The following is a 27,195-nucleotide window of genomic DNA, read 5'->3' as shown; positions in this document are numbered from 1 at the left end:
GCCACCAGAGCGGCTCGACATGTAGCTCCAGTCATCTTCACAGCCATAAATGTAGGTGCTGTTTACGCACAATCCAACCTTTGATCAGATGTCAAGGGCCCAATCAGTCATAAAAAAGTTCCAACGTTTCTAGGCAGAACTTCCCAACTCCTATCAAACATCACAAGAACATAAGGCAAGTACTGGGGTAACAGAATGAATAGACGGTAGGTGAGAAACTTTAAATTTTGTTTACAAGTTGTTTCTATCTGACGTTTCCTAAGTAGTGGATGATGTTATACAGACGCTAGATTTAGAGTTAGGTCAGGCTGACTTAACAAGAGTTCATCTTCGATTGACTCTCTAACAGTGACCTCGCATCACCTTGTCACTAATTACTTTTGGATCACCGCCAAACGGCGCACCTCTGTTGGCCCGTGGTTAATGTACAACAGACAGACCGTCACGCCATTTGTAAACAACGCTGGCTTAACCTGGCCTAGCCCAGAATGTATGCATGTCTTTTAGTATATGCTGACGCAACTATAGACATACTGCCCTATTTTTTTGAATGGTTTATTGAGGTTAAAATCACTCGTAGCCATTTCGCTGAATTGCGAATTTCATTAAATATTTTCTAAAAGACAGTGGTTACAGTAGTATTTACATCCATAATATAAAGCAAGTCATTTTCCTCAATATTTAACAACAATTCCATCACGGCTTAATATAATTCCAAGTATCTATTACAAATGAATAAAAAAGATAAAACCTTAATATATAATGCGCATAAGTATATTTTGCAAACAGTATCAAGATCTGTACGACTTACCGGATCTAACGTCTTCATCTCATAAGGCAAAATATTTTTCTCTGTTCAAGTTTTCTGATGACTAGTGTTTATGGTATGATAGAGTTTTTGTATCTGTTTTTCCTGCATTTGACAGTTCCCAGCTTGCCAGCATTTCGTGTGTTCCTGCCATGTTAACAACACGACTCCATGTTGGCAACGGAACTCTTGGTGTATAGAGTAGTTTAATTCAATATCAATCAAAAGAGCACAGAAAGACTACAGGCGATAGTGATGACTAGTGTGATGACATAAGTGCCCCCTCTAGCGACTCTGGTGTTCCCTGCACTCTTGCTCGGTCTCGGGTTGACCGGCGGAGTGCGCATGTCACAGCCGTGGGTGTACTCCCCCACACACGCCGCGTACATGATGACGTGTGCGATGTAGTGTTGCTCCTGCGAAGAAGCAGAAAAACAATTTATAGACTAGAAAGTTAACATTTGCATTATGTTTACCTTCACATGGCCCATCTTAACAAGCTTTGTTTATTCTTACTCAAACACATTCATATATATGGTGGCCATGCAGCCCCTCTTGAACTCAGTTCTGCATGGCACTTGCAACATTAATATTATGTAACCTAACACCAGTTACCATGGTGAGAGACGTCTGGTTCAGGTCATTGACCTTACTTGTTTGGAGAAGAAGAGGATGAAACTGAGGAAAAACTTAGTGATTTTCTTTGCCTATTTCTAGATGAAATGCAAACCCGGTCGCTGGCGTCCATGTCCTTGGTACTGAAAGAGAGGTCAGGTGGAGGAAGCACAAATGATGCAGGTACAGGTACCTGTACGCCGTGGAACAGGTGTGCCATGGGTCCGTCCGCCATGATGATGACGTCATCACCTCCGTGCGTCTCCGTTCGTATTGGAACGGCGCTCTGTTGTCTGTACTCCTTATACGCTGTAAGGATACGAGTAGTTCTGTATCGGTATAGCCGGTATAACCGCAGGCACGCAAGCTTTGCACATTTAATTGCTGGAGTTCTTTAAAGCTTTCTAGTGTGATGACAAGTTCCACTCTACGATAGTTCTTGGAAAATACAATGGGAACAAACACCGACAATTCTAATAGCATCTATTTATCGGAAAAGTCATATCCTAGAAGTACATGAAGGTGATTACCAAGTCTTCAAGACAAAAAACGCCTTTGCGTGCTATTTTCAGCAAATAAATTTGTACTACTTGGTTGTTAGTATCCAATTTACACTATGGTTATCGTAAAAAAAAACATGACCCAACCAGAAAAGGCCTGTACCTGTGTCGACATCTGTAATGTTATGCCGGGTGCCGTTGATGTTGTGTCCTGGGCCGGTGCCGTACAGAAGGGTCGTGTACGGCAGGTCGTCTAGTGCCCTGGAGGTCTCCAATTTCCCTGAAAACGGCAATGTGGATCTGTGACCGCTTCTGATATGTTGTTTCACTGCATTTAAACTCAACAACTTTGTTGGATGTAATATGGGTGTATCGTATATAGTTTGTAATCATACCAAATATGGAGTTGAACCATACCAAATATGGGATGTCCCCTATCAGGGTAGCCCGCGAACGCCAGTGTGTGGGAGTGGTCCGCCGTCACCACAATCAGGCTGTCAGACGTGCTCAGCATGTCTTTAGCCACCTGTGACACCGGGGATAGGAGAAACTTTATAGAGCTGACAGGGACACCTCCTTACATTGTACCTTAACACTACGTGGCATATACATGTAACACTTGAGATACGTACACAATAGAATTTGTTACTCAAGCACCTGGGTGGATTTTGAAAGACTTGAATAACGATTTCCTTGAGTATATCATTAGAAGGATGTCTAACCTTCATCGACGTGACTTGAGAGATTGTTCATTAACACGACTTTTATGAGGAATTATGTAATTAGAAACACACACGTTCTCTACTAACCTGTACAGCGTCATCAAGCGCCACGGTGTCTTCTAGAGCTTTGACCGCCTTGGATGAGTGGTGGGCGTGGTCAATTCGGCCTCCTGGAAAACATGGTAACAAACTTATATTGTAAAGCTCTTGAACGTAAATGTTTGATCAAACCAAGCAAGGTAAATATTTGAATGTATAGAACCTGGTCAAACACAAAGAAAATTTAAACCAAGATGGCAATGCCATACTCATGAATGTTGCACAGGATGAAATGGCACCCCGTTTTGGAGTACGACATACCCTCCACCAGCAGGAAGAATCCCTTCTGGTTCTTCTGCAGGATTTGTATCGCCTTCCTGGTCATGTCAGCCAGACTGGGCTCCCCTGCCGTGTCGTTAGGCCGGTCTACGGAGTACCGCATGTGGTTCGGTTCAAACAGACCTGTGCCGATAAGAACTAGTTTTAAGTCGCAAAATTCAAGCCAAGTTCGAGCAAACCAGAAACACTGATTATGAATTTTCAGCCGATCTCGTTAACTCTCATCAGATGTCTGATTCACTGCGCTGACGTTCTCGACCGATACGACTAGTACTTGGCATGAAAGCTTGTCTGTGTTGGTAGAATATCCACAGTTGCAAAATTTAAGCTTAATATAGGTCCAACACAATAGAGAGGACGGTGGTATAGATTCTGTCTTTCGGCCACTCTTGACGCCATCATGCGTCCGGATTCCAATCAAAGTGATGGAAAAGGTTGTCTCATGACGTTGAAGGTTCTGTCATTGTCTAGTTAAACATCCTACGGCAACAAAAATCACACGACATGCTTAAAAACTACTTTCCTCACCGAGGAGATAATCCACTGACTCCGGATCTACACTGTTGAATTCCGTCTGGTTCCAGACGTACCGTGCCGGGCCGGGTTTTCTGTCCAGCCATCGCCGGGTCAGATCCCTGCTGTCGGTCCTGTGTCCCCTCGTCCCGTCTTCAGGGTCCGCCATGTTGTTTGTTAGAAAGGCCTGACGGCCTCCTCCTAATATCACCTGAAATACACAGCATCAAACTGACTGAAGCAGCTTTAGGATGCTTCCGACATTTCCTTGTGCCCATTCTTCTATAGTGACATAAAGCCTGGTTCCTTCCTATAACTAACAAATAAACATACATAACTTTATTGCTAAACAATTCTACAGGGTACAAAGTATTACATCTACTGATACACAACTACAATACACTACCGAGCGAGCGAACAGACCAGACCCTGTGTGAGCTCGCCTCCTGAGGAAAAAGAGGGACAGTTCGTACCTCTATATCGGGCGTTTCCTCCACCAGTTGATAGGCTATGTCGGTACAGTTGTTGTCCCGGGCCTCGGCGGTCAGGTTGCTGTCGGCCTCCCAGCCGCGTGCGGCGGAGTGGGCGTAGGCCGCCGCCGGCGTGGCGTGGGTAACTCTGGTGGTGGTGACGATTCCTGTCGACTTCCCTAACGATGACAGATAGACATTGTTTGTTGTATTGGGTTTTGTTGCGTTTTATCATGAATGTCACTACGTTTGAAGTGGCGATGACCATAAAAACGATCAAACCAATTAACCAACCAACCAACCAACAAGCGATTTGAAAGAGTAATCATCACTATCAACTTGCCTGCTTTCTCTGGTGGGGACTGACAACAGGTTAGCTTGCCTACCTGCTCTCTCTGCGTGCACGAGAATGGACGCCACCTCGTGACCCTTGGCGGAACTACAGTTTTTGGACGTCGCTCGCCCGTCCAGCCCGACCAGTCCTCGGTTGGTCTTGACGCCACAGAGGAACGCCGTGGCACATGCAGCTGAGTCTGGCACCTGTAGGTCGATGTTGTACGTCTGAAAAAGATCGGGAAAAATTATCTATATGTCAGAACATAATTTCAGCACTTTCTATGAGAACCAGCCACATAATCACCCTTGGCGTTTGTCTCTCAAATATAAGACCATTGCAAATGGTATGTTATTGTTAAAAGTAATGATGTTTTCTGATGATATATATATATATGATAATGCAATTGATAAAGCAGTAACGCAATAGATAATTATATATAGGAACGTGTGAGGGTCCAAATGAATTTATTTCTGTATGCATATGCAGTTATGTGTTTCAATTTTGTATATATTTGACCTTTTCTGTTATGAAATCAGTTGAGACTACTCAACTTAAGTGTTTGCATTGTGAAGTAACGTCAACGCTCAAATCCGAGCCGTGTACAGGTCACAATCTGTGGAGCGGTGTCGCTGACCTTAGCCATGGCTGTGTACGGTAGAGAGTCCATGGCCAACACGGTCTCCTCTCCCGGGTTTCCCGCCTTTTGTCCCTTCAGGATCCGGGCCGTGGTTACCGTGGAGACGCCCATCCCGTCTCCCAGGAACAGCACCACGTTCTTGGCCACGTTCGTGTTTAAGGTCTGCAGGCGGAGAGCGGCGGAGAGGGACGCCCGCGCCATGTCGCTCCAGTACTCGGGCGTGCGCTCGTTCTCAACCTGTTCTCGGCGCTTCTCGTTATACACATCGCCGTCAGTATTCGTGGACACTTACAAAGGAAAGAAGACGTACATGTTGTAATTTAATTTGTCAATATATTCAGAGCTATGTCCTGTCAAAGTGACGTTCAGATGAAAAAAAAATACCAGGTTCACCTACATGTACCTACAACATCAGTTGTACAGTTCGAGCTGGAGCACCTTTGGAATTTTGTGCTGGGGAACATTAGCTCACTACTTGAAGTGACTAAAACGCTAGCCTAGCCCCTCCCCATATATTTATGATAAACAAGATAGACTTTGGTGTCTTACCCGGATTAGTAGCTGATATGGATACAGAAAGCGCCAACAGAAGTAGCCTCATCACGTACATCTGAATCCAGAACTCACCACACTTATGTAACGTTATAATTATGCGTAGAAAGCGACCTTTGTGTAGACGCAGTGAGTTATGGAACTAAGCCTGTGCTACGGAATGTGAGTCTGCTCTAATTTGAGCCTGGCGTCTGGAGGCCGTTACAAGCTTATCTTCTTGGGGTTACAGCGGGGACTTTGTGGCGCCAAAACCGGTCCGTGTGGAATATATGTCTCTGTCAACCAGAGGACATTGAAGTCGAGATCTGACATTGACCTACGCCCTAGGGTTATCGTACTTTACACAGCTGTTCTCACATGCCATGTGTCGATGTACACAGGCTGGTGTGGAGATTCAACAGTGGTAACGTTTTTCCTCACGTCATATATACATGTACAGGCGATAGAAAAGTTTTTTAATCGATATAATCTGTAGCTGAATCAGATACTTGTAGTGATAGCTGGACATACAATACCTGTGTGGCATTTTTCCTTGTGACAGTACAACTGTTACACACATGAAAACGAAGATAATAACAAACATAGAAAAACACCAAGGGTATGCTCAAATCTACAGTACAGATCGGATGCAGTGATAGTAAAAATATTTCACCATATGTTAGGGTAATACGCTAGTATTCAGAAAAGATTTTATTTTTCAATAATTACAATAAAATTGTCCCGATACCTTCTATCATTCCCAGAAGCAGAATCGATGGAAAAACTATATATAGACTAAAGAGGGTAACAATAGTGATCATTAAAAAGAGCTAACGGTATAATTTCGTAGTTGGTACATGTATCTTCTGTATCTGTGACACGAGTCCAAATAAATGGACAATTGCCCATTGGGAATGAACTTTGAGCTGTCAATAGACTTCAAACTAATCTCTAAGCAGATGTTGGGGCTGAGGAACGTTTTCTGGGTGGGTTGCTGTCATAGAAGCTCGATAGTCAGAAAACGTTACAATCCTCCACCCAACATCTGCTTGGAGATTACCCGTCCCCGGAATCACCCCCCCCCACACACACAGAGACACAACACTTCAGCTCGTCAGCACCAGAACTAGAAACGCGTGCCCGCCAGCATCTGTAGCCCGCAAAGAACTGAAGTCAAGCCGACAGTGTAGAGGCTCCCCCTAGCGGCAGTCCCTGCATCCCTGACAGGTTTGGGCGTGGCCGGTTTGTCACAGTGGTCGGTATACTCCCCCAGACAGGCTGCGTACATCATCACATGGGCGATGTAGTGTTGCTCCTGCGAGGAAAACAGAAGAAATTATTTTTTACATGAAATCAAAACCAGTTCACCAGTGTCCATGTCCTTGGTGCTGAATAAGCAATCGAGTCGAAGCAGCAAAAAACATCGCGTTGCTGGCATCCCATACTTCTTTTCTGTATTATACCTTTAGGAACTTAGAAAAGACATAAAAAAGAGCAGACAGAGTAACTTTATCTCGCCTTACCCTTGTCTTTGACTTTGAAAACGGCACATAATTCCCGGACCTGGCAAAGTCACAGCTATACACGGTATTGCTATTGCACTTTGAACAAACTTTATAGAAAACTATTTTTGCATGCCTCCAAATATTCAAATTGCAAATCTATCAACAGTGCCAGAAAACCATTCAGACGTTAGTGTGCAACTTCATCTACACTACAACTGAAGCTGTACTGTCCTGACCTGCACGCCGTGGAACAGGTGTGCCATGGGTCCGTCCGCCATGATGATGACGTCATCACCTCCGTGCGTCTCCGTTCGCATTGGAACGGCGCTCTGTTGTCTGTACTCCTTATCCGCTGTAAGGATACCAGTAGTTCTGTATCGGTATAGCCGGTATAACCGCAGGCACACAATCTTTGCACATTTAATTGCTGCAGTTCTTTAAAAGCTTTCTAGTGTGATGACAAGTTCCACTCTACGATAGTTCTTGGTAAATACAATGGGAACAAACACTGACAATTTTCATAGCATCTAGTTATCGGAAAAGTTATATCCTAGAAGTACATGAAGATGATCACCAAGTCTTCAAGACGAAAAATGCCTTTGTATGCTATTTTCAGCAAATGAATTTGTACTACATTGTACTTGGTTGTTAGTATCCAATTTACCCTACGGTTATCAACAGCATGAAAAAAACATGACCCAACAAGAAAAGGCTTGTACCTGTGTCGACATCTGTAATGTTATGCCGGTTGCCGTTGATGTTGTGTCCTGGACCGGTGCCGTATAGCAGGGTCGTGTACGGTAGGTCGTCTAGTACCCTGGAGGTCTCCAATTTCCCTGAAAACGGCAATGTGGATCTGTGTCCACTTCTGATATGTTGTTTCACTGCATATATAAACTCTGTGGCGCTGTTAATATACGTTGTTAACTTGAGTGCAGCTCCACACTGTCTTTGTTATGTTTTTATGTTTTGATGAATAAAATGTATATATATATACATGTATACATATAAACTCTACGTATAGTTTTGCTAATGTCTAACTTTGTTGGATGTGATATGGGTCTACCCTACCAAATATGGTTTGTAATCATACCAAATATGGGGTTGAACCATACCAAATATGGAGTTGAACCATACCAAATATGGAGTTGAACCATACCAAATATGGAGTTGCACCATACCAGATATGGAGTTGCACCATACCAAATATGGGATGTCCCCTGTCAGGGTCGCCCGCAAACGCCAGTGTGTGGGAGTGGTCCGCCGTCACCACAATCAGGCTGTCAGACGTGCTCAGCATGTCTTTAGCCACCTGTGACACCGGGGATAGGAAGAACGTTATAGAGCTGACAGGGATACCTTCTTACATTGTACCTTAACACTATGTGGCCATTTAAGGAAGCATATACATGTACCACTTGAGATACATACACAATAGAATTTGTTACTCAAGCACCTGGGTGGATTTTTAAATGATTGAGTAACGATTTCCTTGAGTATATCATTACATAGATGTCTAACCTTCATCGACGTGACTTGAGAGATTGTTTATTAGCATGATTGTTATGAGGAATTGAGCCATTAAAAACACACACGTATTACCCTCCTTACCTGCACAGCGTCATCAAACGCCAGGGTGTCCTCTAGAGCCTTGACCGCCTTGGATGAGTGGTGGGCGTGGTCAATTCGACCTCCTGGAAAACATAGTAACAAACTCATATCGTAAATCTCTTGAATGTTTGATCCCATCAAGCAAAGTGGTTGAATACTCGAATAAATAGAACCTGGTCAAACACTAAGAAAATTCATACCAAGATGGCCATGCAATACTCATGAATGTTGCACACAACAAAATGACACCGCGTTATGACCTACCCTCCACCAGCAGGAAGAATCCCTTCTGGTTCTTCTGCAGGATTTGTATCGCCTTCCTGGTCATGTCAGCCAGACTGGGCTCCCCTGCCGTGTCGTTAGGCCGGTCTACGGAGTACCGCATGTGGTTTGGTTCAAACAGACCTGTGCAGACAAGAACTAGTTTTAAGTCGCAAAATTCAAGCCTAGTTCGAGCAAACCAGAAACACTCATTATGAGTTTTCAGTCGATCCCATCAACCTTCATCAAATGACTGATCAATTGCGCTGACTTTCCGGATTCATGATGGCGTCAAGAGTGGCGTCAAGATGGAATCTACCACCGTCCGCTCTGTTGTGTTGGACCTATGTTAAGCTTAAATTTTGCAACTGTGGATATTCTACCAACACAGACAAGGTTTCATTCCAAGTACTAGTCGTGTCGGTGGAGAATCAAAGTGACGGAAAAGGCTAGTCACATTACGTTGATGGCAACAAATATCCTACGACAGATGTGAACGTGCCTTATGAAACAACTTTTCTCACCGAGGAGATAATCCACTGACTCCGGATCTACACTGTTGAATTCCGTCTGGTTCCAGACGTACCGGGCCGGGCCGGTTTTTCTGTCCAGCCATCGGCGGATCAGATCCCTGCTGTCGGTCCTATGTCCCCTCGTCCCGTCTTCAGGGTCCGCCATGTTGTTTGTTAGAAAGGCCTGACGGCCTCCTCCTAATATCACCTGAAATACACAGCATCAAACTTACTGAAGCAGCAACTTACTGAACCTCTGGTTCCGAGTATGTACCGATCATGTACTGATACACAACTACAATACACTACCGAGCGAGCGAACAGACCAGACCCTGTGTGAGCTCGCATTCTGAGGGAAAAGAGGGACAGTTCGTACCTCTATATCGGGCGCTTCTTCAACCAGTTGATAGGCGATGTCGGTGCAGTTGTTGTCCCGGGCCTCGGCGGTCAGCTTGTTGTCGGCCTCCCAGCCGCGTGCGGCGGAGTGAGCGTAGGCCGCCGCCGGCGTGGCGTGGGTAACCCGGGTGGTGGTGACGATTCCTGTCGACTTCCCTAAAGATGACAGATAGACATTGTTGTATTGGGTTTTGTTGCGTTTTATCATGAATGTCACTACGTTTGAAGTGGCGATGACCATAAAAACGATCAAACCAATTAACCAACCAACCAACCAACCAACAAGCGATTTGAATGAGTAATCATGACAAAGAATTACTATCAACTTGCCTGCTTTCTCTGGTGGGGACTGACAACAGGTTACTAGTAGCTTGCCTACCTGCTCTCTCTGCGTGCACGAGAATGGACGCCACCTCGTGACCCTTGGCGGAACTACAGTTTTTGGACGTCGCTCGCCCGTCCAGCCCGACCAGTCCTCGGTTGGTCTTGACGCCACAGAGGAACGCCGTGGCACATGCAGATGACTCTGGAACCTGTCGGTCAATGCTGTACGTCTGAAAATAAAGAGCAAATTTATTTGTATTTCAGAAACATTACAAATAAAGTGGCATACTTTATAGGAAGGTGTAAGTGTCCCAATATGTTTGATAGATTTATTTATGTTTGCATGCATGTTCCACAATTTGGACTTCTGTTGTTATAAAATCACTTAATCAATTAATATTCAAAATTGCTTGTTGTGTTGTGAAGTTATTACGTTGACAAACAGTCAAATATCTGAGCTGTGCACACTACGTCACATGGTACAATACGGTATCGCTGACCTTCGACATGGCGGTGTACGGTAGTGAGTCCATGGCCAACACGGTCTCCTCTCCCGGGTTTCCCGCCTTTTGTCCCTTCAGGATCCGGGCCGTGGTTACCGTGGAGACGCCCATCCCGTCTCCCAGGAACAGCACCACGTTCTTGGCCACGTTCGTGTTTAAGGTCTGCAGGCGGAGAGCGGCGGAGAGGGACGCCCGCGCCATGTCGCTCCAGTACTCGGGCGTGCGCTCGTTCTCAACCTGTTCTCGGCGCCTCTCGTTGTACACATCGCTGTCAGTATTCGTGGACACTTTTAGAGGGGAAAAGACGTACGATTAGAACAATGTCCTGTCAAAGTGACGTTCAGATTAAAAAAAAAATACCTGGTTCACCTACATGTACCTACAACATCCGTTGTATAGTTCGAGCTGGAGTAGCCTCCTTCGCAGTCTTTTTGGGCGTGGGCGTAAGTAATTTTTTCTGTGAGCGACGCGAGTAATATGCCGCCGCGAGGGACGATTTGCTGCCGAGGGACTTTTGCCACGGAGAGAAGGTTTCCGCGCTCGGAAACCTTCTCTCTGTGGCAAAAGAGCAAACCGGCCGCAGTACTATACTAATGCGCCGTCCCCTGAGGACGTCTCAAAAAATGAAGATCTATATGATAACTGCTAACAACAATTTTTATCGTAAAACAAAAGTGCATACATGTTGCACTCTGTCTGAGCTAATATCATGGAATGAACGTTTTTCTATGTTGCGAATATGAAGCCAGGTCCAATTACTCTCCAAGCAGAGGTTGTGGGGGAATGATCGTTACCTTTTTATATATGGCCGTTTTTTTTGTCTTGATCCCCACCAACATTAAGATTAAGATTAAGGTCCAACATCTTTTGATAAACACGCACCGCTTGATCGCTTTGCCCTGTCGTGCAGTTCATCCCAAAGTTGCCAGGGGGTGTCGGTGTCCCTGGTATCATCTTGATCTACGTCATCACCATCATCGTGGTTTGATCCTATGTCACTATTGTCTGACAACTCCAACTACAGCAAAAGAGAAACCAAGAAACGGTGAATACTATTCAATATTAATTCAATAGCAATTCCTACCAATCTGTGGTCAGTGATTTTGAAAATACGACAGGCGGACAGTTCATTGAAATGCATGTGGGTCGTTAAAGCCCCGGTCACACTGGGCGAACTTTGCTGGAGCGTTCCTTGAACGGTGAATAAAATTCATCACCGCTCGAAACCGTTCACCACCGTTAAACAGAAGTTGGCCCCCGTTAAAGCAACGCCGTGTACGCCCGGCCACCGCTGATGTTTCTGGAGGGGCCCTCCTACCGCTCCGAAAGTTTTGAGCTGCACAAAATATTGCGAGCGGTGAGGAGGGGGCAATTTTCCGCCACGGCAAAGTTCACCCCCGCTCCACCAACGCCCAGTCAAAGTTTGGCATCGCTAGACGCAAGTTCGTGGACGCTTGGGTCCGCTAGGCCAAAGCAGAAATCTTGAACGCTGGACCACCGCTGCTTCGCCAGCGTTGCCCGGGCGGCGATTAAACGTCGCACAAACTTCGCTGGAGCGGTTGCAAGCGTTTTACGAGCGGACACGGGGTTGCTGGAACGGTGTCGGGCGTTGAAGCAGCGATCCATGTCGGCAATGAACTTTGGTTTGGCGTTGGTATAGAGGTGTCGGAGCGGTGACGAGCGTTGTCAAAATTCGGCCCCCGTCTTTACCGTTAAAGGAACGCTCCAGCAAAGTTCGGCCAGTGTGACCGGGCCTTTAACCGCATGCGCAGAACGCCGCTATACCAACGCTCGCGTCACCGCTAAACCAACGCTAAAGCAACGCCGGCTCCAGCGGTGCACCGCTAAGCCAACGCCCGTGTTTTCATTTTTTCCCCCACATTTTGGGCGCGGTGACGAGCGTTGTCAAAATTCGGACCCCGTCCATACCAAAGGAACGCTCTGGCAAAGTTCGGCCAGTGTGACCGGGCCTTAAAGTGTTGTGTGTAGTAGCTATTGAGTTTGTTCTGTGACATGCATAATTCAATCATCGTAGAGGGGACAAACTACGTCAGAGAATGATTATCTATTTCTAGTCTGGTGGCAGAGACCGATAAGCGTGCAATGCGGTCCATACAAAGTTTTTTTGTTGTTTCTATATCTCTGAGGTGTGCTCTTTCAGAATCTGAATGATGCCACTCTGTCATCCTTGGGCAATTCGCACAATATGCAAATTAAGGTTGCCATTACTGAAACTCCAGTTTTCGTCAATATCTCAGTAACTACTCATGGTATCAGAATAATTTTGGTGTCTATCCCCATCTTTTGAGGGATAACGAGTTAAATTAAGCCATTTCAGTAAAGTTAGAACCATTATTTTTTGCTAAATATTCAAATTTGGGCCGCGCAATATGCAAATTAGGGCGGCCATTACTGAAAATCTGTTTTTCGTCAATATCTCAGGAACTACTCATGGTATCAGAATAATTTTGGTGTCTATCCCCATGTTTTGAGGGATAACGAATGGAATTAAGCCATTTCAGTAAAGATCAAACCAGTTTTTTTTGTGCTGAATATGCAAATTAAAGCCGCACAATAGGCAAATCAAGGTGGCCATTACTGAAAATCTGTTTTCCGTCAATATCTCAGTAACTACATATGATATCATAATATATTTGGTGTCTTTCCCCATGTTTTTGGAATAACTATTGAGGATAGGCCATTTCAGTGGAGATCAAATAGATATTTTTGTGCTTAATTTGAAAATTTAGGCCGCCATTACTGAAAATCTGTTTTTCGTCAATATCTCAATAAATCTCATGGTATCAACAATACTTTTGATACAATACACATACATTTGTACTATACACATGTTTTGAAGGCTAGATATTTAGACTAAACCATCCCAGTATTGATCACACCAAAATCTAATGCAAATTATGCAAAAACTAACCAGTATATAGCATGGGCGCCTGTACCTCTGAACACTGATAGGAATGTTAATAAATGATACAATCTGTTCAAAAAAATATTAGACCCTTCATTAGCTCACACCTGTGCCTTACCAGCGTCTGTGTACATGCAGAATAAAGCGCTAACTTGACGTCCTGAATTTTATGTCAGCATGGCCCGCGTAGAATTTGAGTTGAATTCTTCTTGAGTCCCGGACAGGCCAAAGAAAAATAGCCCGGTAGCCGCGGGGTGTCCCACGGCTGAAAGTGTCAAAAACAGCCCGGGAACTACCCGCCAGGGACTTTTCTTTTTACAATTGGGACAAAAGCTTAACAGATCTCCAGGAAGATGACCGGCGGCCGCTCAAAAGTGCACAGTCCTAATTAAGGCGGAGGATGGGACCCTACCACTGTCTTAGGGGGAGGACAAGCTTGTCAGGTGGGCAGAATACTTTTCAAAAAGTCTTAAACCGCTCAAGCCATACCTCAGTAGCATTAGTCTTTGATGAACACCTACACCCATTACCTGTTGAGATCGAGGACATCTCCGAAGCTGAAGTCAGTCACCAGGCATGAATGGCATCACTTCAGAGATGCTGAAAGCCGAGGGTGACTGTGTTGTGAGATGGATGCTTTTCTGATCGACGTACATCGCAAACGCTTTAATAGAACCATAGCCGTCTTCCCTAGTACGCCTTCCCTGGAATAAAGCTGGCATTCAACGGCGATCACTGGGAAGTGCTGGAGGACTGGAAGAACGGATCAGTAGTTCAGCTGGAGTCACATGTGAAACGGGGCCTGCTCGGCATGTTCTCGGTGTAGACGCCGGCCGGCGTCATGAAGCCGAGCGTACACCGGCTGTCAGGGTTACAATTGAATTTTCCTTTACGGCTCCCTGTCGGGGCGCTGAGGCGGCTTCTATGTAAAATTCACAAAATTTTGGTCCCCTTGACGACCGGTTTTTGTTGGGGACCCGTCCGGTGCCCAGTCAGTCTTCTGCCAGACCTGTGCGGGATGCAATAGGGTGCCGACTAGCTCTTGCATTCCGGCCGGGTAGCTACAGGGTCCCTGGCGGGGTCAAGGGGCGATCCTGGCAGGTCCCAGACTGGTACGCCTGTGGCTGGTATGGTTGGTTCGGCCCTGCTGGTTGATGCGCAGACCCGTGTATGGTCACTATGACTGACTTATGATGTAACTATGTCGAGAACAGCACATTACCCTCTATATTGTCTATAACTATCTTCTTCTGAACAATTCAAGCACAGAACAACACACGTGACTTCATAATCTTGGACAGGTGCCTGTGCGTGACCCGGCGGCTAGGTTACGGTTTGGTCCGGTGAGGTTACGGGGTCGCTTCGGCGTACCTTGCCCGCCGGGGCCTGAAGTGACTTTAAGTTGAGTCAAATCAATTTGGCGACGTCGCGGGACCAAAAAAATAGGCCGGCAGCCGTCGGGAACCCCGCCTATTGCCTTCCAGGTCCCGTTCCGAATTCGGTAGTGCCAAAACACAGGCCAAAAACGAGCCGAGCGGGCCCCTTTCTTGAATTGTGACATACCATTAGGCTTAAAGTGTGTATTCCAAAGAAGGGAAACCTGAATGAATGTGATAACTTTAAAGGGGAGTGACAATTCTTTTTTATACAAGTGAAGGTGTATGCCAAATGCCTCCTGAACCGCATGAAAGATGCAGTAGGCAAGGTCTTCTGGGAGCTGCGAGCAACAAGCTAGCTTTCGCTCAAAGAGATCCTGTGCTGAGCAGATCTTCACCCTGCGGTGGAGGAAATGTGCTGAACTGCAAACCCCTTTTAATTATAGCTATCAGATTCATTTATTTCTGCAAGGCGTTTGATAGCATCTAAAGTCCCTCTTTATCGTGTACAGTTATGGACTGCCAAGTAAACTTATGTATGCAGTTAAACAGATATACTGAAACTCGAAGTGTTGTGTACGGACGGTTGAAGGAATCTAGATAGCTGGTGGTTTGAAGACGGATCCTCCAAGGTTGTGTCCTGTCACAGATCCTCTTTCCCGGCTATCGACTGGGTACTTGGGAAGCAACAGGAGAAAAGGGGGGTAAAGTGGGTTCCAGAGACAAAGTTTGCCGACCTTGACTTTGCAGACGACATAGCGGAAAACACCAGAGATCTCCAACCCCTAGTGACCAACATAGTCCGTCTGCAGGCAGCATTGGGCTCAGCATCAGGGCCATCAATTAACATGCTGATAGGGACACACGCTCCTCTTAGAAGTGTGACCATTGACGAGAACAAATTGAAAGTGGCGGAGAACTTCACCTACCTTGGGAGCTCCACCAACAACAAAGGACAGATGGACAATGAGCTAGACTGTAGACTTGGAAAGGCCTCAGCAGCCTTCAACCAGCTTGACTTTGAAACCTACTATGTGGAAATCAGCCAAGAAAAGAGAAAAGAGACTGGAATCACTGCATGCTTCTGATAGTGAATGCGTGAGGAAGATCTTAAGCATCAGACGACAGGACTTCATACCCAACACAGATATATGAGCCAGAGCTAACCAACAGCCAGTGTCTACAATCATACGCAAGCGGCGTTTCATGCAAGAAGACGTCTGCCATCTAGACTTAGGTAAACTTGTCTTTCAATATTGAACAGGTTTTGGGTCAGATAAACTATACCAAGGCATGTGCGTTTGCATGGAACATGGGTCGGAATTAGGACCCCTCCTTGCTGGCAGCCAGGTGCGTCAATAACAGACAAGGCCCAAATTTGCATATGTAGCAAAAAATAATGGTTCTATCTTTACTGAAATGGCTTGATTTAATTCGTTTTCCCTCAAAAGATGGGGATAGACACCAAAATTATTCTGATACCATGAGTAGTTACTGAGATATTGACGAAAACTGGAGTTTCAGTAATGGCCACCTTAATTTGCATATTGTGCGAATTGCCCAAGGATGACAGAGTGGCATCATTCAGATTCTGAAAGAGCACACCTCAGAGATATAGAAACAACAAAAAAACTTTGTATGGACCGCATTGCAAGGTTCTTCAAAAATCGGGGGTTTGGCAACCGGACTATTCGCCCTCCGGCGGAGCACTGTTTGAGACAGCTGTCGGACAAGTTTGTCAGTGCGGTTTCCCACCCAACATCTGCTTTAATTTAAAACCTTTAACCTGTGACGGCGAAAACTTGATGAACAGGAAACAAATATTTTCAAAAATCTCGGTAGTGACATGGCTATCCGTCAAAAGCTACTCTTTGTAGCTCTAGACTAGACCTCGCAATGGTCAGCATTTTCCAACATTCAATATCACAATATAGCGATGTTAACCTACAAATCTAGTGACAGTTCAATCACGATTTTTAGTCATTTTTTAACCGTAGCAACGAGGTTTAATAGTGTATAAGCATTGAACGTAGTGCAAAAATCAGTAGTTAGCTAAAATGACTCTAACTAGACCATTTTGTGTTTGCATTGATTAATGGCGAAGTTTATGTGTCGATCCCTACCTCTTCGTTTGTACTGAAGCTTAGGCTTTGCCCCAGATCATCATCGCCTTGAATCTTGCTCTCAAGTTTTGCCAGACGTTCTTTTAAGGCAGCTACGTCCTTTTCCTCCTCCCTTTTAAGAAGTCGTTCCTTGAGGTTCAATACCTCTATGTCAGTACGGCTCTTTTCTTCCCGCTCGACTTCCAGCTGGATCTTGAGGGAAGATAGCTCGATCTCGAGACTCGTAACTTGCGCCCTGCCCTGCATGACGGCGACCAGCGACACGACCAACACGAGAGCCGCCGCCACCGAGAGCACCGTGACGAGGGAACCGGGAGGTCCGGGGCCACGCTCACGGTGCCGGTGCGAGCCGTCGTGGCCGACTCCGAGCAGCTTCTCCGCATCCATCATTGGCAAAGAATTTAAAAATACACAGCTTTTTTTCAAACGCTCCGTGCAATTGACCAAGTGCGCTTTTCTGTGTCACCTCCCCGCAACTGGACCCTGCACAGAACACCGGGCCTGGCCTGGGCAGATTTAAACCACGCCACGGGTAAGGTCTAGGGGCGGAGATATCGCCTTTGTTTTTGTATCTCTTCATCCTGAATAGGCATGTAACGCCTACTTTTCCGCTAAACATCATGTAGTCCCAGGAATAGACCTGTACGATATGATCTAGGAGCGTCACTATTGGTCAAGATACACGTCAATCTTCATACGTCATTTAGAATTCTCCATTGTATGTAGTTCATGTTGATATATGATTAACACTGTGGGGTTGACGTTAATTAGGGGAAGGCTTGAAACGTCAGAGGTCACAATGTTAGAAAAGTTAGTGCAGGTGACTGGTTTTGTTAAAAACAAATTATCTCTGCCAATTAAAGACGCAGCGTTATTCTGACAGCATTTTGATTGGTTGCTTGGTTGTTCGCTTGGTTGTTTGTTGGTTGGTTGTTTTTGTATTTGTTGTTTGTTTGTTTGTTTGTTTGTTGGTTGGTTGGTTGGTTGGTTGGTTGGTTGGTTGGTTGGTTGGTTGGTTGGTTGGTTGGTTGGTTGGTTGGTTGATTGGTTGGTTGGTTGGTTGATTGGTCGGTTGCTTACCGACTTGGCAGGGGAACAGGAGCTCATAAGATTTTATAAGTAGATTTGGTGATTTCAGGGACAAAGTTCTTAAATTTTGCCTTTATCGTACTTGAATCTGTGTCCTTTCTAAAAGGTAACGTTGTACAGTTCAATCCAAGATGGCGAAAAGGTTTCATTGAAAAAAAATTAATCAATTCAACTTGCCACTTGGCACGGAGTACGGGATGGAGTGAGTTAGTGTATGAATCATAAGGCTTGTGACACAAATATTTCACCGCAAATCTGTTTGTCTCTTGGCGTCAGTGTTGACGATCCTGTCCATAGACGAACTCGCCCAACGTGGTATTCGCCTTGAGGGCATCTCCGTAGACTATAAGTTGTATAACCTTTAGCCTTGTGTAGCGGGGGCAGTTGTTTTTAACAAGACGTCCCCAGTAGGTTACCTGTCTGACTTGCACTGATAAGGCCATGTTGATTTGATTATATGGATGACATCCGCGCGCGCATGAATTTTCGGCCGTTTCCAAAAAACAAAAAAGTTTTCAACCATACTGTAAATCGTGCAAAACAGTTGCTAAATGAGCAAAAATATACCATGAGTTGCAAGGAAAACATTTAGAAACGATACCAATGTCGTAGAATGCCAAAATCAAAGGAAAAAAGACAAAAATGTTAAGAAATGAATTCGAAGAGTAGATTATTCGCCATAACATATTCTGTGCCATTAGTTCAACCTTCATGACCACGTAGATTTCATAGTGAAAGCAACTTTTTTTTTGCAAAACTTTTTTTTTATTCGCACGCTCGCATCAGTTTTGGGGTTCCCAGAGGATGTCATCCATATAATCAAATCAACATGGCCTAAAAGAAGAAACTAGAGATTTTACACATCCTAGCAGTACTAGTATCATATTTTGTAATTTTTTCGGCGAAGACGGAAACAGGTCGCGTCAAGCTACCCACGACAGGTTATTTACACGTGCGTTCTCTCACCAATACGCTCCTTCAAAAATATATAAACGAAAATGTCAAAAACTCGAAGTTCCGCTGCATGCAGTACCATAACAAGCCGCCAAGAGACCCAAAATCTAAGGGGCAAACCCCAGTTTCTTACCCCTACTGAAACCTATAGTTATGAGGCGTTTTTCATCGACGCCGTGCTGCAAGACAAAAGTTTTCCCGCCTACCACATCTGCATAGGAAGGAAACATGTACCGTATTGTATTGTCTGATTTAGAAAAAAAATTCTAGTACTAAAATTCTCACAATAATGGTAAATTCTATCTAAAGTCTTTAAAATTTCTTCTATCTATTTACATGAACTTACATAGTTTATTCTCGTGTGTGGTCATATTATAGATCAAAATTGACGTTTCATACGTTGCTCCCATCGCACACATGACATACATGTATGTATTGCTTAGTGTGTCCGTGCCGAAGCCGGAATTTTTCTCCTGCAGTGTACCGGTACAAACAGGCGCGCACAGAGATCAGCACCCAGGACAGAACTTTGCTTTGAAGATTTCTTTCAGCTCCAGGCACAGCCAACAACAGGTGCACATGGCTCTCATACAAACTCTTTGTACACCGATATCTGATGAATGCTTTTTAAGCTGTGATGTTCCAGAACAATTTGCCTGGGTACGACTTGTTCTATCACCGGAATTGCTGTCATAGAAGCTCGATAGTCAGAAAAAGTTATGATCCTCCACCCAACATCTGCTTGGAGATTATCTGGTCCCTGGAATCACCCCCCCCCCACCACACACACGCACACACACACACAACACTACAGCTCGTCAGCACCAGAACTAGAAACGCGTGCCCGCCAGCATCTGTAGCCCGCAAAGAACTGCAGTCAAGCCGACAGTGTAGAGGCTCCCCCTAGCGGCAGTCCCTGCGTCCCTGACGGGTTTAGGCGTGGCCGGTTTGTCACAGTGGTCGGTGTACTCCCCCAGACAGGCTGCGTACATCATCACATGGGCGATGTAGTGTTGCTCCTGCGAGGAAAACAGAAGAAACGATTTTTTACATGAAATCAAAACCAGTTCACCAGTGTCCATGTCCTTGGTGCTGAATAAGCAATCGAGTCGAAGCAGCAAAAAACATCGCGTTGCTGGCATCCCATACTTCTTTTCTGTATTATACCTTTAGGAACTTAGAAAAGACATATAAAAGAGCAGACAGTGTAACTTTATCTCGCCTTACCCTTGTCTTTGACGTTGAAAACGGCACATAATTCCCGGACCTGGCAAAGTCACAGCTATACACGGTATTGCTATTGCACTTTGAACAAACTTTATAGAAAACTATTTTTGCATGCCTCCAAATATTCAAATTGCAAATCTATCAACAGTGTCAGAAAACCATTCAGACGTTAGTGTGCAAGTTCATCTACACTACAACTGAAGCTGTACTGTCCTGACCTGCACGCCGTGGAACAGGTGTGCCATGGGTCCGTCCGCCATGATGATGACGTCTTCCCCCGCGTGTGTCTCACTCCGGAGCGGGACGGCGCTCTGTTGTCTGTACTCCTTATCCGCTGGACATGATAGACAGAGTTCTGACTTCAATTTCTGTAATACTTAATGTACAGAAGCCCTCACGGTAGCGACAGAAAAAAAGCTGGCCAACCTCTGCTTGTAGAGTATTCTGTTTTACACAAGAAAGAAACCAGGTTTCGAGTCAGAAACGTTATTTGGAAAATGTTCAAGGCTGGGCATGTTGGTTGTTCGCTAATGTTCTCTTTTTGTCGACGCCTCAGGGGCGGAGATCCAGAGAGTTTTTTTATATTCCAACATTTCATGACTAGACATGGTAAAGGCACAAATTTTCTTCAACTTGTTTCATTCCGCCATCAACGCAGAGGCTCGAGGACAAATACAGGACAGGACAATACTCATTTTAACATGTCGTTAAGTGAGGAAAAGTCGTGTAAAGTGCCTTTCTCCAGGGCACAAGATCGGTGGCATGGTAAGACTCGAACCCGGGAGCTCTTGGTTCTGAGTCTGAGTCGAACCGCCACACGCCACACGACCCCACACTCCAGAGAGCCCGTACCTGTATTGACGTCGGTGATGTTCTGCCGTGTGACGTGCGTGTCGTTCCCCCGGGTAGTCTCCTCCAGTCCGTACCCGGCGCCGTTCCCGTACAGCAGGGTGGTGTACGGCAGACCGTCCCAGTCGTTGTCAGGCGTGGAGTATCTGTACACGTTTTTACCTGCAACGGTGATGAACGTGGTGGTAATCAGAGATCAGGCAGCCTTCAACAAATTGTGTACACACAGAGAGACTGGTGAACGGACTAACACACAACGCAAAAATAGCAGTGATACATTTGGTATGTTAGGAATTGCGGATCCGGAGACGTGCATGCACACCCGACACCCGTATACAGTCTTATAATCGTCCCGAACATTGGGTGTCCCCAAACAAAATATGAAGTTAAACCATACCAAATATGGAGTTGAACTATCTCAAATATGGAGTTGAACCATACCAAATATGGAGTTGAACCATACCAAATATGGAGTTGAACCATACCAAATATGGGATGTCCCCTGTCAGGGTAGCCCGCAAACGCCAGTGTGTGGGAGTGGTCCGCTGTCACCACAATCAGGCTGTCAGACGTGCTCAGCATGTCTTTAGCCACCTGTGGTGAAGAGAGGGAGACGGCGTTATGTATGCTCAACAGTACAGGATGTTCGCACCCACGTGACCATGACGTAAGTCACGTGACCATGACGTAAGTATGATAGCCATGATGGGTGGTTAAACCTAGAGGTTGTAAGCTATTAAATCTGAAGTTGCAAAATTAATTACAGTCATGACACACGTACTGTCCAACACGTCAGTCGTTGGCTTGCATACAAATCTAAGGGTCTGACTCTCCTATGTTCAACTGATTCCCAACCGGGAAGGACTGTGGCGTTACGTTAACCCATTGTAATGACGTACCTGCACAGCGTCATCAAACGCCACGGTGTCCTCTAGAGCTTTGACTGCCGTGGCCCCGTGATGGCCGTGGTCAATTCGACCTCCTGGACAAAAGAAATAATTTTGATTATAGCAATACAGGACTCTAACACACGATCTCGTGTTATCAAAAAATTGGATCGTTCGATCGTGACATGTCCAGAATCCTCATTGAACTGGCGACATCTTGCCTATGTGAAGTTCTTAATGAGCACACGAGAGGGAAAAAAATACACAGGCAATGACAGGCCAATAGCAGGATATCACATACTGTACAATAAAACAAAAACAACAATAGGATAACTCAGTAACCTTCAACTAGCAGGAAGAACCCGTTCGGGTTTTTCTGGAGGATTTGTATCGCCTTCCTGGTCATGTCGGCGATGGTCGGCTCCTCGGCCGGGTCTGAGGTGCGGTCAGCAGAGTACTTCATGTGACTCCTCTCAAACAGACCTGTTTACACAAATAACAACAACAAACAGACCTGTCAACACAACAAACAATAGTTGACAGACCTGTCCACACAACAAACAACAGTTAACAGACCTCTGTATACATAATTTTGACCTCTGCATCAACTTAAATAACAACATCAATCACTGTCCATTTGTATGCGTTTTATATGCCTATGCTTATCACTGTACCAGCAAAATGAATGACCAGTGAAATTTACAAAACAATTACTATATGTGTAGATATGACATAACGTTGAATCCATGTCTGAATAGTAACAGTACAAGTGTGCAGACCTAGAAGGTAATCCGTTGAGTCCGGGTCGACATCCCTGAAGTCCGTCCCGTTCCAGACGTAGCGTGCCGTTCCGGATTTTCCGTCCTGCCAGCGCTGGATAAGATCCACGCCGTCGTCTCGATCTCCGGATCCGGATTCCGGATCCGCCATGCTCCGGGGCGTGAACATCCGTCTTCCCCCTCCCATAATAACCTGATATGCAAATGAGCAGACGTGTTTGCGGTCACGTGATTATTCAGCGTCCGCCATCTTGGAGGGTGAAATATCCATCTGTAACATTTCCAGTTAAATCAATTTCAACTAGAAAGGTAACATTTGCAAAGCAAATGCATAATGTTTACCTTCGCATATAACAGATTCATATACATAATGACAGGAGTCTAAATCCCTCCTGCTATGAAATTGCAACATGATGTAGCCCAACACCAGTAACCATGGTGACAGACGTCTGGTTCTTGTCATTGACCTTTTGTGTTTGGAACGGAAGAAGAGGAAACAGCAAAAACAATATGTTTTCCAAGTATTGGTACCTCTATATCAGGCGCTTCCTCCACCAGTTGATAGGCGATGTCGGTGCAGTTGTTGTCCCGGGCCTCGGCGGTCAGGTCGCTGTCGGCCTCCCAGCCGCGTGCGGCGGAGTGAGCGTAGGCCGCCGCCGGCGTGGCGTGGGTCACCCGGGCAGTGGTCACGATTCCTGTTGACTTTCCTTGGAAACGGAAAGGCAGAACAAACTTAACCAAATCATCGATCAACAAAGTGTCCTTTTATATCGATCTGTCCAAGCTCTTAAGAAAAGCCAGTGTGTTATTTCAAGCACATATCGTTCACCAGATCTTCAGAGAAGCCACGTGACAAGCCTCACTGGGTCAGTCTATTGAAGAAGACCAGAGTGACTCGTCGAACGCTCTACTAAGTGAGAACATTTCTTTGTGTTGGAACAAAAGTTTTAAAAGTTTTTAACCAACACAGATGAACTTTCATGACAGTAATTTCTCTAGTATGGGCACACCTGCTCTCTCTGCGTGCACGATGATGGACTCCACCTCGCGACCCTTGGAGGAACTGCAGTTGCCGTACCGTGTCTTGCCGTCCACGCCGACCACCCCGCTCTCCGCCTTCACCCCGCACAGGAACGCCGTGGCAGTCCCGGCTGAGTCGGGCACTTGCGCGTCGATATTGTAGGTCTACAAAGGAAACGTGATACACATGTCTAAAGATACAGTAAATAGCCATTGTGGATAACATTGCCATACATTGCTACAGTGCTAAAACCCAAATTTAGGCTATGCATAACTTTGCTTCCTAATCCTATGAATATACTGAGAGGAATAAACGAGGGTATCGGTATTAGAGCCCACCAGTGGACCACCAGCCGAGACGGGGGCCGATATCGTTTACCAGGCAATTGCGATTGATCACTCGAGTCAAGTGTCCCAAAGGACTCACGTGCTCAGAGTAATTGAGGAGGGTTGACGTACTAGTGTGACTAAAAATTCGCGATGCACGTTAAACCATATATAGTACATAAGTCTGTGTTTAGGAAATTCGTTCGCAAGGGCACGAAATATTTTCGCATATCGCTGACCTTCGACATGGCGGTGTACGGTAGAGAGTCCATGGCCAACACGGCCTCCTCTCCCGGGTTTCCCGCCTTTTGGCCCTTCAGGATCCGGGCCGTGGTTACCGTGGAGACGCCCATCCCGTCTCCCAGGAACAGCACCACGTTCTTGGCCACGTTCGTGTTTAAGGTCTGCAGGCGGAGAGCGGCGGCGAGGGACGCCCGCGCCATGTCGCTCCAGTACTCGGGCGTGCGCTCCTGGTCGGTGGGCGCTGTTGCCCTTGACTGTGCATGCGCACTTCGGGCTCGCAGATGCGCCGAATGGTCCTCGTTAGAAGAGTCATCGTAGGCTGTTACAGAAAAGTAAATAAAAAGACATGCACATGCTCACACCGTTTTAACTTAAATATAATTGTTAAAGATTGTATGACATTTGTTTCTCGTGTGACACTGACAGCCATACTGCAGCACGTCGGCAGAACGTACTGCACCTGCGCGTAATCCGTAATGTATTGTAGATAGCACTTCAGCAGAACGTCTCATATAAGGTCACATTCGCGCATATAAGGTTAACATCTCGTCTGTAGGTTCCAAATGTAATGTCGGAAAAGATATCCTCTGCAACAGGCAAAATCCTAATGCAACGTTGACCAAAAATCCACCGAAAAGCATAAAAACACAGGGTTCTGCGCAGGCGCAGTACGTTTTGCCGACGTGCTCCATACTGCTGACTTGCCGACAGAAAACGTCACACAAACAATGGGCTTCAGTGCAGTCACTGCTATGTTTGACGTACGACGACACAATAGACTTACGCTGTTCTAGACTGATTAAACCTGTGCTGTTTGTTGGTCAGTCCCGCCCCTTTTGCAAAGACCGCACCCCTAAAACTACCAGGGGTATGAATTTCACAGTTGTGTGGTGAGTTGGCAGAAACAATCTCAAGAAATGTGCAGTGATGTGACTATAGCTAGAAATGCGTGTATTGGGGACGTTTTTGGGGAGAGGAGGAAATAGGCCGGGGATACTAATAGGTGAAAATGGGGATACTGCATAGCCACCATGGCCACCATAGCCACTGCCAGTTGAATTGATAGCCTGTCTGATCTCGAGGCGTAACGCCCCCTTTTCCGCCAATCAAAAATCGTTCCGCTCCACTTTTCGGATACGTTTGACTATGATGATTTTACGATTCACATTTCTGAAAAAAATTACACTAACCATTTCCATGTTTCCTCTGTAGTCACATTATATCACATACGTTTCGGTTATTCCATCAAATTTACATAGGTCGCATGTATACGCCTGGTCGTGTGAACCTTTCACATGTCATAAGGTAGAATTTACTATGACACATGACTGCTCCAAAAGTTTGCCAAACACCCTCTTATATATCAATGTACTATGTGGTAGCCTTATAAACACTTCCACGATATATAGCACAGAAATATGCAGAAGGGTTTGAAAAGTTGGCAAGCATTCCTGGTGGAGTGTTGTTGCCGCAAACAATGGACTAAAAAGGGTAAACAGAAATTGGCTGGTGCATGAATCCCTCACTTGCCCTTTTTCTTTTCCCTACAGCACGTTATAGTAAAGAAACTTCCAGTAGTCTTGTCGATTTCATGCTGAACAGTGAGCGCACTTTAAAAACAGTGCCAATGTTGGTGACATGCTCACTTCATTCCATGTGCGAAAGTGCCAATTCACAAGAAAACTGTAACTACAAACCAAGAAGTAAGATAGGTTGAGGCGAACGTTAACATTACCTGGTTTGCCGAAAGACGTGGCTATGAACACCACAGTCAGGAACAACCCTGCGGTCGAGTGAACTCTTGCCATCTTTCTTCACGGGTGATCAAACTAAACTAACTACAACTAACCCCGTTCTTAAGCTTAATGGCCCTGCCTATTTGAACAGCGTCACCCACTTGTATATCAGTCAATCATTCATTAACAGAGGCTGTTCGTCGATTTCCTCTTCCTAGAAAGTCAACACTGCTCCCAGTTACACAGGACCAAGTCCAGTTACACAGGACCAAGTCCAATGTTTCTGCTTATTTTGCTTCTAGAGAAAATGTTTTCAAAGAATTCCATGATTGTTTTGCGTTTTGTGTGTTTTGTTGTCGTTTAGATCATAATCTTACACTTCACTTCGTATTCCAATTATAACATCAATGGTCGCACAAGTCCAATCAGTTAACTCGCTTTTACCGTCGACTCATGCGTACTGCTACCATTTCGTCACAAGAAATATGGATTTGTTGGGAGCCACGTGCTTAGCACGCTGTGACCATGCCATATACCCGTGTTTGGGGAAATTCTCTCACGTGTAGGGCGGGCGTACACAACACACTCGACGCTCTATTGTTTTCTCTCCCTTAAGTTACACAGGCTAGACTAACGTTCGCTCGTGCTTGTGAGTAGGGTGTGTGCGCACGTGTGTGTGAAGTTCTGTGGGTGATATATCACAAACGGTAAATCTGAAGTAAAAATCCTTTCAAAACCTGCCTAGGAAGAATTGAAAATCAGAAAATTATCGACTTCTTATCTTCATGTTAAGTACGAGCAAATGGGGGTCCTATTTACATGTCTTTATGTTAAATTTGCAGACAGGAGAACACAGAACAAAGAAACCTTAAATACGCGACACAAACAAAGCGAAGCACAACCACTGATCGAACAAAAACAAATGGATAGATACCTGGTTTGCCGAACGCTGCGGCTATGAACACTGCCACTAGAAAGAGTCTTGCAGCCATACGAACTGTGGCCATGTTTCTTGCAGGTGACTGAGCTATAGCGA

At 45.4% G+C, this 27,195-nt stretch overlaps 1 protein-coding gene across 1 annotated transcript; it reads right to left on the bottom strand.

Annotated features, from left to right (window-relative positions):
* Positions 1–558: 558 nt before the first annotated feature.
* Positions 559–26,237, bottom strand: LOC109470587. Its single transcript, XM_019769551.1, has 24 exons — positions 26,159–26,237; positions 24,420–24,742; positions 23,844–24,018; positions 23,365–23,540; positions 22,834–23,026; positions 22,397–22,537; positions 22,067–22,149; positions 21,653–21,761; positions 21,171–21,329; positions 20,537–20,652; positions 19,923–20,110; positions 18,129–18,131; positions 17,049–17,505; positions 11,506–11,641; positions 10,621–10,910; positions 10,176–10,350; positions 9,777–9,952; positions 9,413–9,608; positions 8,892–9,032; positions 8,628–8,710; positions 8,220–8,328; positions 7,736–7,852; positions 7,253–7,368; positions 559–1,224 (listed from the first exon to the last, which is right to left on the bottom strand). The coding sequence occupies exons 1-24, from the start codon at positions 26,229–26,231 to the stop codon at positions 1,030–1,032; spliced, it is 3,930 nt and encodes a 1,309-aa protein (XP_019625110.1). The 5' UTR covers positions 26,232–26,237; the 3' UTR covers positions 559–1,029.
* Positions 26,238–27,195: the final 958 nt, after the last annotated feature.

The sequence above is a fragment of the Branchiostoma belcheri genome, unplaced genomic scaffold, assembly GCF_001625305.1.
Source record: "Branchiostoma belcheri isolate BF01 breed outbred unplaced genomic scaffold, Haploidv18h27 scaffold23, whole genome shotgun sequence".
NCBI lineage: Eukaryota > Metazoa > Chordata > Leptocardii > Amphioxiformes > Branchiostomatidae > Branchiostoma > Branchiostoma belcheri.
The sequence above is the reverse complement of the archived record's forward strand: the minus strand, read 5'-3'. Positions and strand labels throughout refer to the sequence as shown.